General features: G+C 32.4%; 1 protein-coding gene across 2 annotated transcripts in view; it reads left to right on the forward strand.

Moving 5' to 3' along the window:
* The window catches only part of SNX13 (sorting nexin 13), a 176,109-nt gene that overhangs the window by 132,506 nt on the left and 27,496 nt on the right, over positions 1-16,107 (forward strand). Inside the window, exons 17-20 of one of the 2 annotated variants that reach the window (XM_053609451.1) lie at positions 3,113-3,182; positions 8,555-8,727; positions 13,549-13,656; positions 15,319-15,429. In XM_053609451.1, the coding sequence (XP_053465426.1) occupies positions 3,113-3,182; positions 8,555-8,727; positions 13,549-13,656; positions 15,319-15,429 (462 nt within the window). The remainder of the gene's footprint in view (positions 1-3,112; positions 3,183-8,554; positions 8,728-13,548; positions 13,657-15,318; positions 15,430-16,107) is intronic. The other variant, XM_053609453.1, reaches the window with a different exon arrangement.

Here is a 16,107-nt window from a genome sequence, read left to right on the forward strand (position 1 = left end):
TTATGATTAGTGGTTTAGAATGAGGTCTTTTTAGCATGTAAGCTGACATTGGCACTTTATATATTCAGGATGTAGTGTAAAATAACATTTTAGTTCTCTTATATATCTAGCCTTGTCATTGAATAACTTATTCCCCAAATGTTAGGAAGCAGTTATTAGTGTTCTATGAAGGTTTCAGTCCAAAGTTTGCCTGGGGTGTGGCAGTTATGAGTGGGGAGAGGTTTAGAGGGTTGTTGTTTTGCTTTGCTTCCCACTTGTTCTTTTTTAAACCTTTGCAGATAGCTAAATGGTTTAGAGATCCATTGTCTTGTGTTGTCAACTATACTACTAAACTTACTTCTAAAATAACCTGAGTAAATGTTCTAGTACTATACGAAGTGTAACCTTTAACAAAACACTGAAGCAAATCAACCATAGTATTATGTGAGATATTTTGTAACTTTTAAAACATTGTTTCCTAAATCATTTGGTATCATCATCATTTACTCATTGTAGTTCAGACCCTTATAACCAAAAGAATTGTTTCCAGAGTATTGGCAGTATTGCAGTGATGTTCATTATACAGAAAAAGTTTCCTTGGTTTGAAATTTTCTAGTATTCACATTTGTAAGGCTTCTACGAGTGCTTAAACGCTGGTGAAAATTTATTTTTCTTTATTTCATATCTGGAATAAATTTTTTTTGAATAAAAGAAATCCCTTTTGTCACACGTGTTAAAAACTAAAACAGTCTCTGGATCAAAAACTGGTCACACTTGAGGTCAGTGACTTGCAGTATTTATTTTTCCTATAAATCTGTTAAATTCACGCTTTTAAGTAGCCAGCACTTTTCTTATTCTTTTTTTAAATGCATAGACAAACTATAATGAATAGCTGCATTTTAAAAATGGTTTAAGATTATAAACTAGATCATGATAATTTATTCTGATATACTAAGCAAAGAAGATATATAACGTGTTTGTTTTACTCATTTTATAATTGAGACCGGCACTTAAATTTCTAATAGTGCCATTGTAGTTGTGTTGATGAGATGTCATACTACATTTGAATTTTCAGTTTTTTCTTAGAGTAATATTAAGAAACACTTTTTCTTGCAAGGAGTTTAAGAGTCTTAATTCGAGGACAGATTTGCAAATTGTGTTTGATTTCAGTGTAGCAGTAATGCACTTGTTTTGAAATCACAATTTCTTTTACTTATCAATACTTATATTTCTAAATCAGATATTTTTCTGTAGTTAATGTTGTTTTACCAGTTGTAATTTTACAGTCTAGTTGTGCATTATAACTGTTACTAATGTTTGTGACTTTTCCATCAGATTTTTCATTATATGTAATGAAAATAGTATTTGTTAATTGCATATTTTAAATGTGCTTAAAAAAAAAAAAGACACTTATCTCCCAAGTCTTTTAACAACTTTTGGATTGTATAGTATAAGATGCTAATATGTTTAAAGTGAGTAGCTTTTTAAATGTTAACTACAAAGGAAGGTTACCATTATAGTGTTAATGCTTTATTTTAAAAACTTGATTATTTTATGTTCCCTTTCCAAGGGAAACTGAAGGTTGTGCTGCTTCTATCAAAATGTTGTATTATAGGTCATAAGAACACTTAAAAATAATTGCATTGTATTTCTTTTCAAAGTGTTTTCATGCACATTGTGTCCTGACAGAGATGTAGTGTAGGCATTAACACCATTTTACCATTGGAGAAATTGAAATACGAGAAAGGGTAGTTGATATGGCTAAGGTCTCTTAAGGTCTCAGTGGTGGAGCCTGGACTAGACCTAATTTAATTTAATGATTCTGCCATTTCACTTGACTAGTGGATTATCTGTATGGAGTTATTACATTTTGCTTTTCTTAATAATCAATCTTTAGTAGATAACATTTTGGGCTGTCTCCTTTAAATGGCTTTATGTCATATGGATTAGCTGCATTTAAAAAGTCATTTAGATGACTCTTAATAATTGCTAACATAACATTAGAACTCAAAATCTTATTCAGATCCTGTGGTTTTTAAAGCATGAAATCTGTCTGAATGATATAATATGAATATATGAAGTATGAATAATATGTGAAAAATGTCTGAATTTTGTGTGTTGGGTATCTGCAAGACCTGTCTCGCTTTCAGTGATTTGCCAAGAAGGCTCACAGGACTAAGCATAGTCGCACTCATGGCTAGCATTTATTATAGTGAAAGGTGAGAAAGAAAAATCAGTAAAGGGAAAGGGTACATGGGAACAAGTCCCAAAGAAACTAGGCACAAGCTTCTGAGAGTGCTTTCCCAGGGTAGTCACACAGAACATGCTTAATTCCCCCAGCAATGATTTGTGACAACACATTGACATGTTGCTACCAGGAAAACTCATTGAAGATAAAGTGTGTGGTTTTTTTATTACAGGCAGACTAATATCACACTAGGTATTACACAGTGCATACCAAATCCCAGAAGCAAAGCAGGTATTCAGTGTAAACATTGTTTTTATAGATAGTTTAGGTACAGTGAACCACTCATATTAGTCAGAGAATGTTAAATCTAAGTTCCCGGATTTCATCCAAGGGACAACCTTGTAAGCAGTCCTTTCTAGGTAAAGCAGTTCTAGGCTGCCTTGTTAACTCTTTCTCTGCACAGTCTGCCTTCATTTTATGATTATGTTGCATTCTGTGTATGTGTAGATATACATATATGTGGCAAAAACATTTTTTAATTTTAGACTCAAAGGCCAAACTTATAAAAGATTGATTTTTGAGTCAATCAATAATGATTTTTGTTTGTAGAATTATTTTTTAAAATTATTTAAAATTTATCATAACCTATAGACTCATTTCATAATTATAATAATAACTAACATATGGAGACACAGTGAAGGAGGAAATCATCTTATTTATGAGGCCTAATACTAAATTATTTTGTTTTATAGTTTCTTAATCTTGGCTTTTCTCTTGTTAGTCTAAATGGAGAGGATTATTGAGTGTGGAAGAGGAGGAGGGATATACAAGTAACACGAAGTTTGCATTGCAGTGAAGATGAGTAATACATGGTTGACATAGAATTCTTCCAACACTTTTTCCCTATAAAATTAAAAAAAACGTGTCCCGATTTTTTTTTCTCAGTCTTTAGATGACCTTTCAAATGTATCTTCTGATGATGCAGTACAACTTCATGCCTACATTTCAGACACAGGTAAGAGACTTTCTAGTATAATTATAACTTTAAAACTATTAATTACTGTATTCTTAAATCATTTTGGACATTTTTTATAAACCTTTTTTTTTGTTTGTAGTCGTATCTTTGTTACTTTTTTTCCCTGCAGCATTTTCTTCATTAAATTATATGATGTTTGTTTGTTCATGTATTTACATCATTTCCTTTGTCTAAGGTTGTGACTATTAATGTTTGTAAATGCTTATATTCTAAGCGTTTTGTCATTTCTAATAAACGCTGGAACTATCTTTTCCTCTGTGTTTGAGTCTAGCTGTTAATGCATAATTCTTATTAAACCTTTTTTGGGAGAGATTGTGGTTCAATATTTGTTTTAATGCATGCAAAGTCAGGCTAGGTAAGTGGAGCAAGCAAATGACTATAGCAGTCATTTGAGTCACCCTGACTATAGCAGTTTACAAAGTTCCTGCCAGGCGAGGTGGCTCATGTCTATAATCCTAGCACTGTGGGAGGCTGAGATGGGCAGACTGCTTGAGCTTAGGAGTTTGAGATCAGCCTGAGCAAGAGCAAGACCCCGTCTGTACTAAAAATAGAAAAACTAGCTGGGCATTGTGGCAGCTGTAGTCTCAGCAATTCTTCAAACTGAGGCATGAGGACCACTTGAGCCCAGGAGTTTGAGGTTACTGTGAGCTATGAGGATGTCAAGACATTTGACCCTAGCACGACAAAGACTCTGTCTCAAAAAAAAGTTTATAGAAGTTCAGGAAATGCATGAGTGGTATGAGAAACCTCTAAGTTCCTGTGATCAGTCAGCATATGTGCAGAATTTTTAGTAAACCAAGAAAAAACTAAGGAATTTTCATCATAACTTTTTTTTTCCTTTGCAGTTTTTTTTTGGCCAGGGCTAGATTTGAACCCGCAACCTCCAGCATATGGGGCCAGAGCCCTACTCTTTTGAGCCACAGGCACCACCTTTCATCCTTTGAATTTTAGATAATACTAATAAATATTAGGTAAAGATAGTTTTCTTATGATTATGTTGCATTCTGTGTATGTGTATATACACAGGTATATGCCTCCATTCAATTTCATACTTACATGTCAGATATTGAAGAGATTTTATAGTGTGAATGTAGTTTAGAAGAATGTAGTTTTAGCATCTTTTGTTTTTTAAGGTTTTTGTTTTTTGCTTCTCACTGGAGCTAGAGTCTTAATTTGCATTCTTTTCCCTAGCAGATTTCTAAAATAAGTTATTTACAATGTCCAGTTATGATATTCCTTTATATTTTACAAATAGTTGGTGCATGGATAACTCTGCTTAAAGTTCCTTAGATAATACTGTTGTCAATAAAACCAGAGGTCTGGTTGCTTTTCTTTCTAGCTTTGATACAGTTGTTCCATTTTCTTCGTCCCTTAAAATTTATAAAATTCTGAAAGTTTTGTCAGCTTATCTTCCAAATGTGAGAGTCTTTGTTAAAGTGCAGATGTTCAGAGTTTGTCATTTTATTTCTTGGAGATCTTAAATTTACATCTAGATGAGACACTCATATGTCTTTATTTCTGATACTGATCTTCCTTTCATCTGAGGCTTGTGATTTTTCTAGCTGCTTATCCATGTGTTCATTTATTCAATAAGTATTAGCTTCTTAAAATGCATAGAAGCACTGTGCTATACATTTTTAATGAATTATTTCTGTCAGATAAACTTATGTATGGATATGAAACATAGTGTAGGAGTTAAGTGTACAATTTTTTGCTGAATTCCTTGGGCTCAAACCTCAGCTTTTCCACTTAATCGTTGGGTGAACTTAAGTATGTTTCTTGACTTCCCTATATTTCAATTTCCTCATCTGTAAAATGGAATAATAATAGTAATACCTATGCATGAGGTCGTTATGGTATTAACTAATTACATTAGTAATTATACATGATAGGCATCATATAGGAATGTTTATACCTTCCTATATAAATACTTTACCAATTAGACTCAAGAGTGTCTTTGATTCTAGGTTCCACATCCTTAACATTTCTGTTACAGGAAATAAGAACTTAATAGTGTAGTACAGTGCTACTCAAAGAGTGTTTCATGGACTCTAATGTGCATTACTTCCTCCACTGAGAAATCTTACTTCTAAAAAAATACTGACTAAATTAAACAATGTGATTTGTGATGAGGTTGATTTACACTCTGATGCTAGTTCTTTAATTATGAATTAGTAAGAAATAGTTTGTAGATCTTCTGCTATGGGTAGCATTGACTTAATGAAAACAAAACCTTCTGGGTATACCTTTTGTTATCGTCTTTTAAATCAAATTACTTTTCTGTTTTCTGCATTTCTCTTACAATAACCTCATTATTCTTCCTATTGTAAAAGTGCCACGTGTGATCTCTGTGCCTATTAATTTGTCACAGTCCTAATTATTCTTTTTAAGCTTTCTTATGTGACTCTCTTCTGTCTTTCTCTGTTCCTTGCTGTTCTCCTTCCTCCTGTTAGCTCCTAATTGGTTATGGTTAACTAATTGGCCTCTGCTTTCTAGTTTGCTGTCCCAAACTTATCTTGAGTACAACTGATAAAGCCATGATGCTATGATGCTAACTCCATGAGAAATGGTGGTTTCTTGATGGAAAAGTAGCATGCTGGCTCAGTGCCTATAGCTTAGCTGTTAGGGCACCGGCCACATACACCAGGGCTGGCGGGTTCGAACCCTGCTGGGCCTGCCGAACAACAATGACAACTACAACAACAACCAAAAAAATAGCCAGGCATTGTGTCGGGCTACTTGGGAGGCTGAGGCAAGAGAGTCGATTAAGCCCAAGAGTTTGAGGTTGCTGTAAGCTGTGACACCATGGCGCTCTACTGAGGGCAACATAGTAAGACTGTCTCAAAAAAGAAAACTAGTGTGCTGTTTGATCTGCATAGGTCTCTGAGAGAAAGATGACTGGGAAAAGTGAACCGGGAATAATAGTGCTACCTATAGTTAAAGCCTCTGTGTAAAGCAAGATAATTGGAGTCTATTCCTAGTCTTGTATTTGTCTAACCTAAATACTGATACTAGATGGAAAGGGAATAAAAAACATTTTCAAGAAGAAAGTGCATATCTTAGAAAATTTTCATAAAAGCCTGAGAGAAGTTTCTGTCTAACTACCCTTGACAGTATTGACTTCTAGCTTTTATGTTACTGAAGTAATTTATGAAGAAATCTTTGCCAAGTTATATACAAAATAGGAAAATATTGAACTCCAAAACTTTACCATGTTTAGTCATAAGTATGGATCAGTGTAATCCATTATTTTAAAATCAATTTTAGACTTAGGATTAGCGTGGTAGTCTAAACTGCTGTGGGAAATCCTGCCTCCCACACATAGAAAGGCTGAAAACAATATAGAAAAATAACAGGAGGAGGGGATATCTACAGATGTTGTAGACCATGAGGAAAAACAAATTCAGGGAAACGAGGAGGCATTGAAGCAAGGAAGGGGTTCATTGTACCTTAAAGTAGCTATCTTGATTTCAGTATAATTGTCATGCTGTCAAGTTTAGAAGAGGCAGAATGGGCCATGGAACACTGAAACCAAATTCTTTTTACATAAAGCCCAGATTGATGTGAAAAAGGATTTAGGAAAACTTTGCTTGCTTTTCGCTGAAAGAATAAGAACTGTCAAGATCATGATTAGAAATAGTATCTCTCACTCATAAGAAATTAAACCCCAGCTTAATTTACTTGAGGACAGCTAAATCCAGAGACACCCATGTTGGGATACGCGGGTGTCTCTGGATTTAGCTGTCTTCAAGTAATTGTATACTACAGTGTTTCAAGCCAAAGAATTAGTATTAAAATTATTTCTGAACCACAGAAACTAGCAGTTACAGTGAAAATTCTGCTCCTTGTGAATGCCTCCATAGCCCAGAGCACTCAGAACACCCAGGGAGAAACAATACCTGCTGAAAGGAAGCTTACCAAAAAGCAATTAAAAGCTGCAGGAAGATGGAAAAAAACATATCCAATGTACTCAGTACTACTATGAAACCAATTTATAATCACTCACTCTTTCATATGAAAGATGAATCACAACTATAGACCAGGAGGGAAGGGGAGGAGAATGGGAGGGGAGGGGGGTGGTTTGATGGAGGGTAAACTGGTGGGACCACACCTATGGGACATATTGCAGGGATACAAGTCAAATCTATCAAGTATAGAACACAAATGTCTTAACACAGTGATTAAGTGAATGAGGTGAAAGGTATGTTAATTAGTTGGATGTAAGCACTCCAATTTGTACAAAAGATCAACACATTGAATCCCACAAAGGCATAAATATATTCATGATCTATGTATATATGACTTAATAAAAGGAAAAAAAAAGCTATGGGAAGAAATATAAACCACAGAAAGGGAGAGTCATCAAATGACATCATTTGTATCTTAAGATTTTAGCGATGACAACTTTAATAGACTTTAAGGTAAGTTATGTTAAAAATATTCATAGAGATAGGTACTAAGATCAGAATAAGCAATATGAAAAAAGAACCAAATAAAATTCTAGAAATCCAAAAATACAGTGACTAAAATTAGGATCAGAGGATAGATTAAGAAATATACCAGGTACAGATGCGAGGAGACGCAGTAAATTTGTGAAGACTTGACCTAGAGTAGAATAGAGCACACAGAGAGAAAGAAATGGAAAAATCGTTGATTATTAAAAGAATGAAGGAAAAGGAAAAAATCAGAAAGAAGAAAAAATAAAGAAAATGTTTCAAAGTACATCTCTGTAAGGTTAGTACAAAATGGGAATGGGCTTTATTTTAAAGATTACCTGGCGATCTGTAGCAAATCATTAGGAAAAATGCTTTAAACAAACAAACAAACAAAATCCCCTGAATAAACTATACTTTTGAATTGTTGGATATTAAAGAAAGAGAATTGCCAGAAGATAAACTTTATCCTGTGGCTATATGTCTGTTTAATTGAAAAGATTTTAATTGAAATAGAGTTGAATAGTGAAGGCTAGTACAAAAGGTTATTTTTTGTTTGTTATTTTTCCTCTGTTAAATTTAAGAGACTGTACTTCTACATTCTGAGGTGGTAATGTGATAACATCACTAATACTAGATAAAACCTCTTTGGGTCGGGAGAGATTCTTTGGACATCACTTTGTGTTTGGTAGTGTCATCATAGACTTTCAGTTTATTTTGTATTATAACTATCATGTGTAATACCTTATCGGTATGAATATAGAAGATGGAAGTCTATTTTATCCTTTCATGATGTCCTTGTGTATCAGTCCATCATTTCAGATTCTTCTTCATTTCATGTTGTCTTCTTTGTTTTTGCTCTTCACCTTCCTCCTTTTTGTGTCTTTTGTTCCTCTTCATTTTGTTTTAAATGATTAGTATATGCTGACTATGACCCATATGCTGTGGCAGGCGTTTGTAATGATCATGGCAAGACATATGCATTGTATGCCATCACTGTGCACCGGCGCAATCTCAACAGTGAAGAGATGTGGAAGACCTACCGTCGCTATAGTGACTTTCACGACTTCCACATGAGAATCACTGAACAGGTAATGAAGTTTATAAACTTGAATACTTTACATTGTTTCTTGGTTTCATTTTCATTCTAAATAGTTCTAAGGATGCTCAGATATTGACCAAAGCTAATGAAAGAGAATAAGGTAAGAATTTTTTGTGTAAACACTGTAAATCTTAGAATGATTTTGAGTGTTTAACCAAAAGATTAAATGTTGAGAACTATAACCAGTCCTAATCATGGTGGACTAGTGCCAAAATACCGATGCTATATAGACCTTAGAAAATTAAAATAAATATGTATTTCAGATTTTAAAATATGTAGGTATGTATGTTGTGCTTACAGAGATATTTGGGTTTGGTTTGAAGTAGGAATGAGAATTGCTGTGGGACATTTTGTGCTTTTGTTTTGGTGCATAAGTTAAACTAAACTATAGTTATTTTAAGTGGCAGCCCAATCCAACAGTAATAGTTATATCCTTGATCTGTTATTTTGTTTCGAACCACACCAAAATAAATTTAATGTTTACCAATAATATTTTTAATTCTTACTAAATACATCTTATCACTCTTGATTTATAGAAGTAATTATCAGGATCCTTAATGATAACAAATGTTGAGAAATTATGTCTCTGTCCTAATTTTTTATTAAATGTTTTATCTTCACCTTAGGAAAAAATAAAATATCACCAGACAAATTAGAATAGGTAATCTTTGAAATTTATTTTATTTCATCAAGTCTGATTCCCTTAAGGGTTTTAGATGTTTACAGTACCAGTTTAGAACATTTTTTATTGGACTAAGCCAATAAAAATAATAAAGATGACACCTAATTGAGCTATAGCTTTAAAATGACATTATATACTACTTCAGAAATCAAAAAGTTTTTTTCACTTAAGGTAGTAAAAAAAAATATGGTTGACACTATCACAATCTCATTAAAATATTTTATGGATAGAGTAAGATAAATTATTAATAGCTTAAAAGTGATAAAATACAGGTTACTGTTGATTTCTGAACCCTATATTTAAAGGAGTATTTTGAAATCTATTCATAAGGAAATAACTGTGGATATGTCTGTTCTTGTGTTGAATAGATCTTTTCTTCATGTTTAACTTGATTTGTTTGCAGAGGTGAAAAAATGTTCTGCCCCACAGTGAAGAAATAATTGCTTTACTTTTTCAAATATAACCTGTTTGATAGTTTTAAAAGCACATAGCTTATACACATGTATCTCTTTCTTCCTATTCTTACACTTTAACCAAACATGGTAATATTTGGTTTACTGTGAAATTTTCTTTGTTTGAATAGTTGTAACTTTCTTTCTAATATTAAGAGGAGTGTTCATTGCCTGATTTAAATGTTCTAAACTGGTACTGTAAACATTATGTTTACATATTGACAAATATAAGTGAAGAACATACTTTAAAAGAAAACTTTGTTAGACACTTAATTTTTCAATACAGCACCAAAAGTTAAATGAAATTGACGTGGCACAATTCCTTTTCAAATGGCTCAGTGCAGGTGAAATGGACATGTTTTGGTGGTATTTGTTCTTATAAAGTTACAGTAGTTGTGATTACTTTAGTGTTTAGATTGCTCACAGAGCTTGAGAAATTAAAAACTAAGCTTTTATGTGTGTATGTGTGTATTTATTTATTTATTTATTCTTTTGAGCCAGAGTCTCACTCTGTCACCCTGTGCAGAGTGCTGTGATGTCATAGCTCAAGCAACCTCAAACTCTTGGGCTCAAGGGTTCCTCTTGCTTCAGCCTCCATAGTAGTTGGGACTATAGGCAACTGCCTAAATGGCCAGCTAGCTTTTTTGGATGTTTTTAAATTCTATTTATTTATTTATTTTTGAGACAGAGTCTCACTTTGTTGCCCTGGGTAGAGTGCTGTAGTGTCATAGCTCACAGTAACCTCAAACTCCTGGACTCAAATGATCCTCTTGCCTCAGCCTCCCAAGGAGCTGGGACTACAGGAACCTTCCACAGCCCCAGACTATTTTTTAGAGATGCGAATTTCGCTCTTGCTCAGTCTGGTCTTGAACTCCTGAGCTTAGTCAATCCATCCAACTCTGCCTCCCAGAGTTGTGGGATTATAGGCATGAGCCACCATGCCTGGCAAAACTAAACTTGTACATGAAAATTAGGTATTAGTGAAATACTAAACATCTGCTATTTGCCTTTTAGCTCTGTCTTACCTATATTTTTAACACTCATTCTCTTAAAGTGGAAGAAAAATATGGTGATTTGTATTTCAACAGTTGGTGACAGTATAACCTGTTGACATGATTAAATGATAACTCATAGAGCTCTTGAAGTAAAATTATTTTACAGTAAGTTTCATTTTGTTTATTTAACTGTAGTATAAACTTTTCCTTGTCTGCCTATATGGACTGTCATTTATTTTCTTTAAAGATTTTAATGGTCTTATTTGGTACTTTATGAAAAAAATTCTAAAAATTAATTTAAAAAATAATTAAAATGTTAAATGTCATATACTTTTAGAAATGGCCCAAACTGCTCATTCATTTGTTCCACAAATACTTATTGGGCTTTTCCTATATGTCTGGCACTCTTCTTGGTACAGTATAACAGGGAACAAGACAGAGGAAGTCCTTGTTTCGAGGAGCATATAGAAATGTAGCTACTGTACATTTCTTTTTTATTGAGTGAGATCTGTATGAGTATAGATAAAATATTATTGATCTAAGTGATAATATTAAGTGTTCATTAAGAAAACTGAGTGAAAGTATACACCTATATTAAACACAATTTGAATTATTTTAATACAAAATTGCTAGCATGCTGCTTAAATTCGCCAGTGTTGTATTAGGAATATAAACCTGATATCTTTAATGTAGAAAGATAAGATTTTTCATTTTAGAATGTCTATGATTTACATATAGTATTTGAGTTATTTGTAAACACTGAAACACTCCTGATTTTTGTGTGAGTTCTTTTTGATTAACTTATCATTTCTTTGGTATGCCTTTCAAAATTGTTTTCATGAATTTTCAGTAATGTGCTACCTTTTGCTTTTACTTATAAATAATTCTATAAATTAATATAGAATATACAAATTTTTTTCTTTTACACTTTGAGAAAACTGTTAGTGATATATGTTTCTGTTATGGACAGATTACTTACAGAGTTTATTTAATAATTCAAGTTTTCAGAAAATATCTGGGTTGTTGTGACATTTAATTATTTTCTCCTTATTAGTAAAGTTTAATATTTTAAATTTTTTTAAAGCAACTTGTTTTAAATGGGGGCTCTACCCTGAGGGCCTACTCCATTTTAACTTAATCACCCTCTTAAACCCCAATTTTCAAATACAGTCACAATCTGAGGTGCTAGAGGTTAGATCTTCAACATATGAATACAGTTGGGGCTAACATACTTTGTAATGCCAGAATAAACTATGCATTCTATAAAATTGAGGCAGCAGTTTAATGTAAATAAATAATATTTTAGAAAATTAAGTATTTTGGGGTACCTCAGAAAAGTAAATTAACTTCCATTAAGTATGACTTTTTTAAGAAAAGAAGAAAGAATGTAATTCATAAAAGTAGGTACTCTCTTTTGGACATGTGATATTCAACGAGCTGAATATCTAATTTCTAATTACTAATATTTTATTTCTAATACTTCTGTGAATAACCAAACTTGTGTATATCACTACAGCATAACATTTTCTCTGTAATTTGCCCCTACCCATTTTTGTTTTTCTTGTCATGACGGAAGAACTGGTTTTAACATAACATCTAATGAACTTGTTCACATTTTAGCTCTAAGCAACCATCAGATTTGTTATTCCACTTAATAAATGATCAGAATCTCCTGTTTGAGGATGGAAATGACCTTAATCTTCTCTCTTTCCTCTTCTGTTCCATTTCTGGGCTGGAAATGATATCATTTTAAACAAAGAATGGTTTTAAAAAGTTTGTTTCACTTTAGGATATTTATCAGATGGGAAGAGCAGTGAGACTGCTTGAAATTCAAGGCACTAAGCTGCTGGTCAGGTGTAGTCACTAGCTAAATGACTTTGAACTTACACTATTTTAGCAGCTGGTATGGTTAAAAATAAAAATCTGTGTTTCGGTACAGCATTATGGGTTACTGTCATGGACTGTTAAATATGCACCCAAATGTTAAGTATGTAAATGTTAGCTTTACACTACATACATTTACTTTGTGTTTATGGCTTTACAAGGTAAGGTATATTTTGATAGCTCTTGATTTGTGGTTGATGGGGAAGAGGTATCTGTGTTTATTATCGTTGCATATATACAAAGTTGTAATATAGCTACTGTCTATGTTGTGAAATTTGCATTTTCTACTTTTAACAGTTACCTATTGTGATGATTAGTTGATTGAAGTAATTAATACTAAAAATATTTTTTATTTGGTATTCTGACAAGCCAGGAACTCATAACTTTGACCATTCAAAGTTTTATTTGCTAGTGATTTATTCACAAATCAATAAGTTACTAAGGAAAATATTTCTTAAAAACTTTCATCATGAAAATTATGGAAAATCTCAGAATTTGAGAGAACATTAAAATAAAGCCTCACACAGCCAATACTGGTCTTCATCCCTTATCCAAATTTATTATTCTTAATTGAAAATACCATTTTTTATAATAAATAACATTAGAACTGTGTTTCTGGCATATTTAGATGATATTTATCTTTTTAATTTTTCTTAATATGATAAAATATATTGCAGAGATATATTTCAAAAGCATCTGTTGAAGATGCTTTTGATATATAGAGAAATTGTCATTTGGGAAATTCCTTTGTTCCTTTATTAAAAACTAAGAACTACTGAATATATCTTGTCTTACAGTTTGAAAATCTATCAAGTATATTGAAACTTCCTGGAAAAAAGACTTTTAATAATATGGACAGAGATTTTTTAGAAAAGAGGAAAAAAGATCTAAATGCATATTTGCAGGTAAGTCCATATTTATTATTGTCTATCGACTTTCATTTAATACAGCACACAAATACAGCTGATGTCTTTATTAAAGAATGCTTTTACTGTGATAGTGGGATAGCAACCACTTTTGAGCAGCTTGTCAAATATGGCATGGAGTCTGCTCAGTAATTTATAAACACTATTTCTGTATTTACTTAGTTTTCTAGACACTGTACTAGGGATTTTGTTAATTCATGTTTACATAAATGTGCATGTATGCACACAGTCATTCAAAATTACTGTAAAGTCTTGATATTTTATGGTAGACTAAATAGTTAAGTGTTTCCAGTTCAGTGAATAGTAGCTCTTCATGGTGTATCAAAAACTAAGAGAGGGATAAATCTGAGGGACTGTTAACTAATGTGTAGCATCCTGGGCATATAGTTTTCTTTGCACAATAATAAAACATCTCTTACAAATTACTTATTGTATAAACAAGACTCCCAGAAATAACTTTGTTTTAAACCCGATTACCCTGATGCCAGATATAATAATATTAATAATATCACTTTATAGTTTTTATACTAATTAATGGTATATAGTTTTCTCATGTACTAGACAAAGCACGGCTCAGATTTATATTGTTCCTTCATTTAGCTCCCCAGATTCTACAGCAGGGGTCAGCAAACTACAGCCTGCAGACTTCATCTAACATATTACCTGTTTTTATCAAGAATGTTTTATTTCTACATAGTCACCCCTTTTCATTTGCTATTGTCTGTAGCTGCTTTTGCAGACAGCAGAATTGTGTAGCTGCAACTCTATGGACCACAAAACCTAAAATAATTACTATCTGGCCCAAGGCAGAAAACATTTTCTTGACTCACATCAGAATTTAGTGAAACGTAGCTAATGCACTGGGTATTTTAGTTAGGTACATTATAATTTTAGTTCCATGTGATTGTTATGTACTGAAAGAACAGCAAAAATAAATCTCTGCTATAATTTACCTTTGTCTTCTACTGTCTTAAAGGCTGAATGTCTAGTATCATTGGTGTGGATATCTAGTATCATTCAGTTCCATTAGTATCTATATCATTTATGTATAAGATTTTAGAAAATTACCAGCATTTCCAGATCTGGTACCATAAATATCTTTAAATATAGCTGTACACTTCTTAGCTACAGAATTAAATATGTCGAAACTTTTTTCCATTGATGGAACTAAGCTGGAATGTTAAGTTATATTACTAGGAGTTGTGAAAGCAATATTTTTTTGGGACTTCTTTATATAACACTTAAAAGTTTTAGTTTAGATTACTTTATGCACTTTATTTCACAAAATTCTTTTTTTCTATCTAATGTTAACTCTAGGATTATTATGCAAATAATAGCAGTTTTCTACTGTCAATCTTTGTAGTATAAGCTGTAGAATACTAAATAGTAAATAAATTTAGAAAACTTTCAGTTAAACGCACTGGAAGTCAAAATAGCTGACAGGAGAAGAAGAATAATTGAAGAGTAAAAATAATAACTGTTAAGCATCACTAAAATTATTGGTGACTTTATTCTGTGTATTTGGGTTTTTTAAATATAAAATTAAAATTCTGTATTTTTGTGAGCTAAAAATGTATACAAAGTTAATTTCCAGCATCCTATCAGTTGAAGATGTCTCTTTTCTTTAAATTTTTCTGTTAGTTATTATTAACTCCTGAAATGATGAAAGCATCCCCAGCTTTGGCTCACTGTGTATATGATTTCCTTGAAAATAAAGCATACAGTAAAGGAAAAGGAGATTTTGCTCGCAAGGTAAGCAGACCATTGCATTGAGTTTTTCTTTAGGTCTGTTTTTATATTCTGTTTTTAATAAAAGAAAATAAATTTAGATTTTTATGTATGTTTTAGATTTAGGGGTTTTTTTGTTACATGGATGAATTGTACAGGGGTGAAATCTAGGCTTGTAGTATACTAGTCACCCAAATGCCCTGTACTCAATAGGTAATTCTTTTATCCCTCACACCCTCCTACCTTCCTTCTCTTCTGAGTTTCCAGTGTCTAATATACCACTGTGTATGACCATATGCACCTTTACCTTAGCTCCCACTTAACAAGTAAGAACATATGGTATTTGTTTTTCCATTCTTGAGATACTTCTCTTGGGCTAATGGCCTCCAATTCCATCCAAGTTGCTGCAGAAGACATTATTTTTATCATTTTCTTCTTCTTTTTTTTTTTTTTTGTGACTGAGTAGTAGTCTATAGTCTGTACATATATCACATCTTATTTATCCAGTCATCAATTGTTGGAAACTTAGATAGATTCCATAATTTTGCAATTGTAAATTATGCTGTGATAAACATGTGAGTATAGGTGCCTGTTTTACATAATGACTTCCTTTGGATAGCCAGTAGGAGTATTGCTGGATGAATAGTTGATATACTTTTTTTTTCTTTTTTGCTTTTATTTATTTATTTATTTATTTACTTA

This window comes from Nycticebus coucang, chromosome 11, assembly GCF_027406575.1.
Source record: "Nycticebus coucang isolate mNycCou1 chromosome 11, mNycCou1.pri, whole genome shotgun sequence".
Classification (NCBI taxonomy): domain Eukaryota; kingdom Metazoa; phylum Chordata; class Mammalia; order Primates; family Lorisidae; genus Nycticebus; species Nycticebus coucang.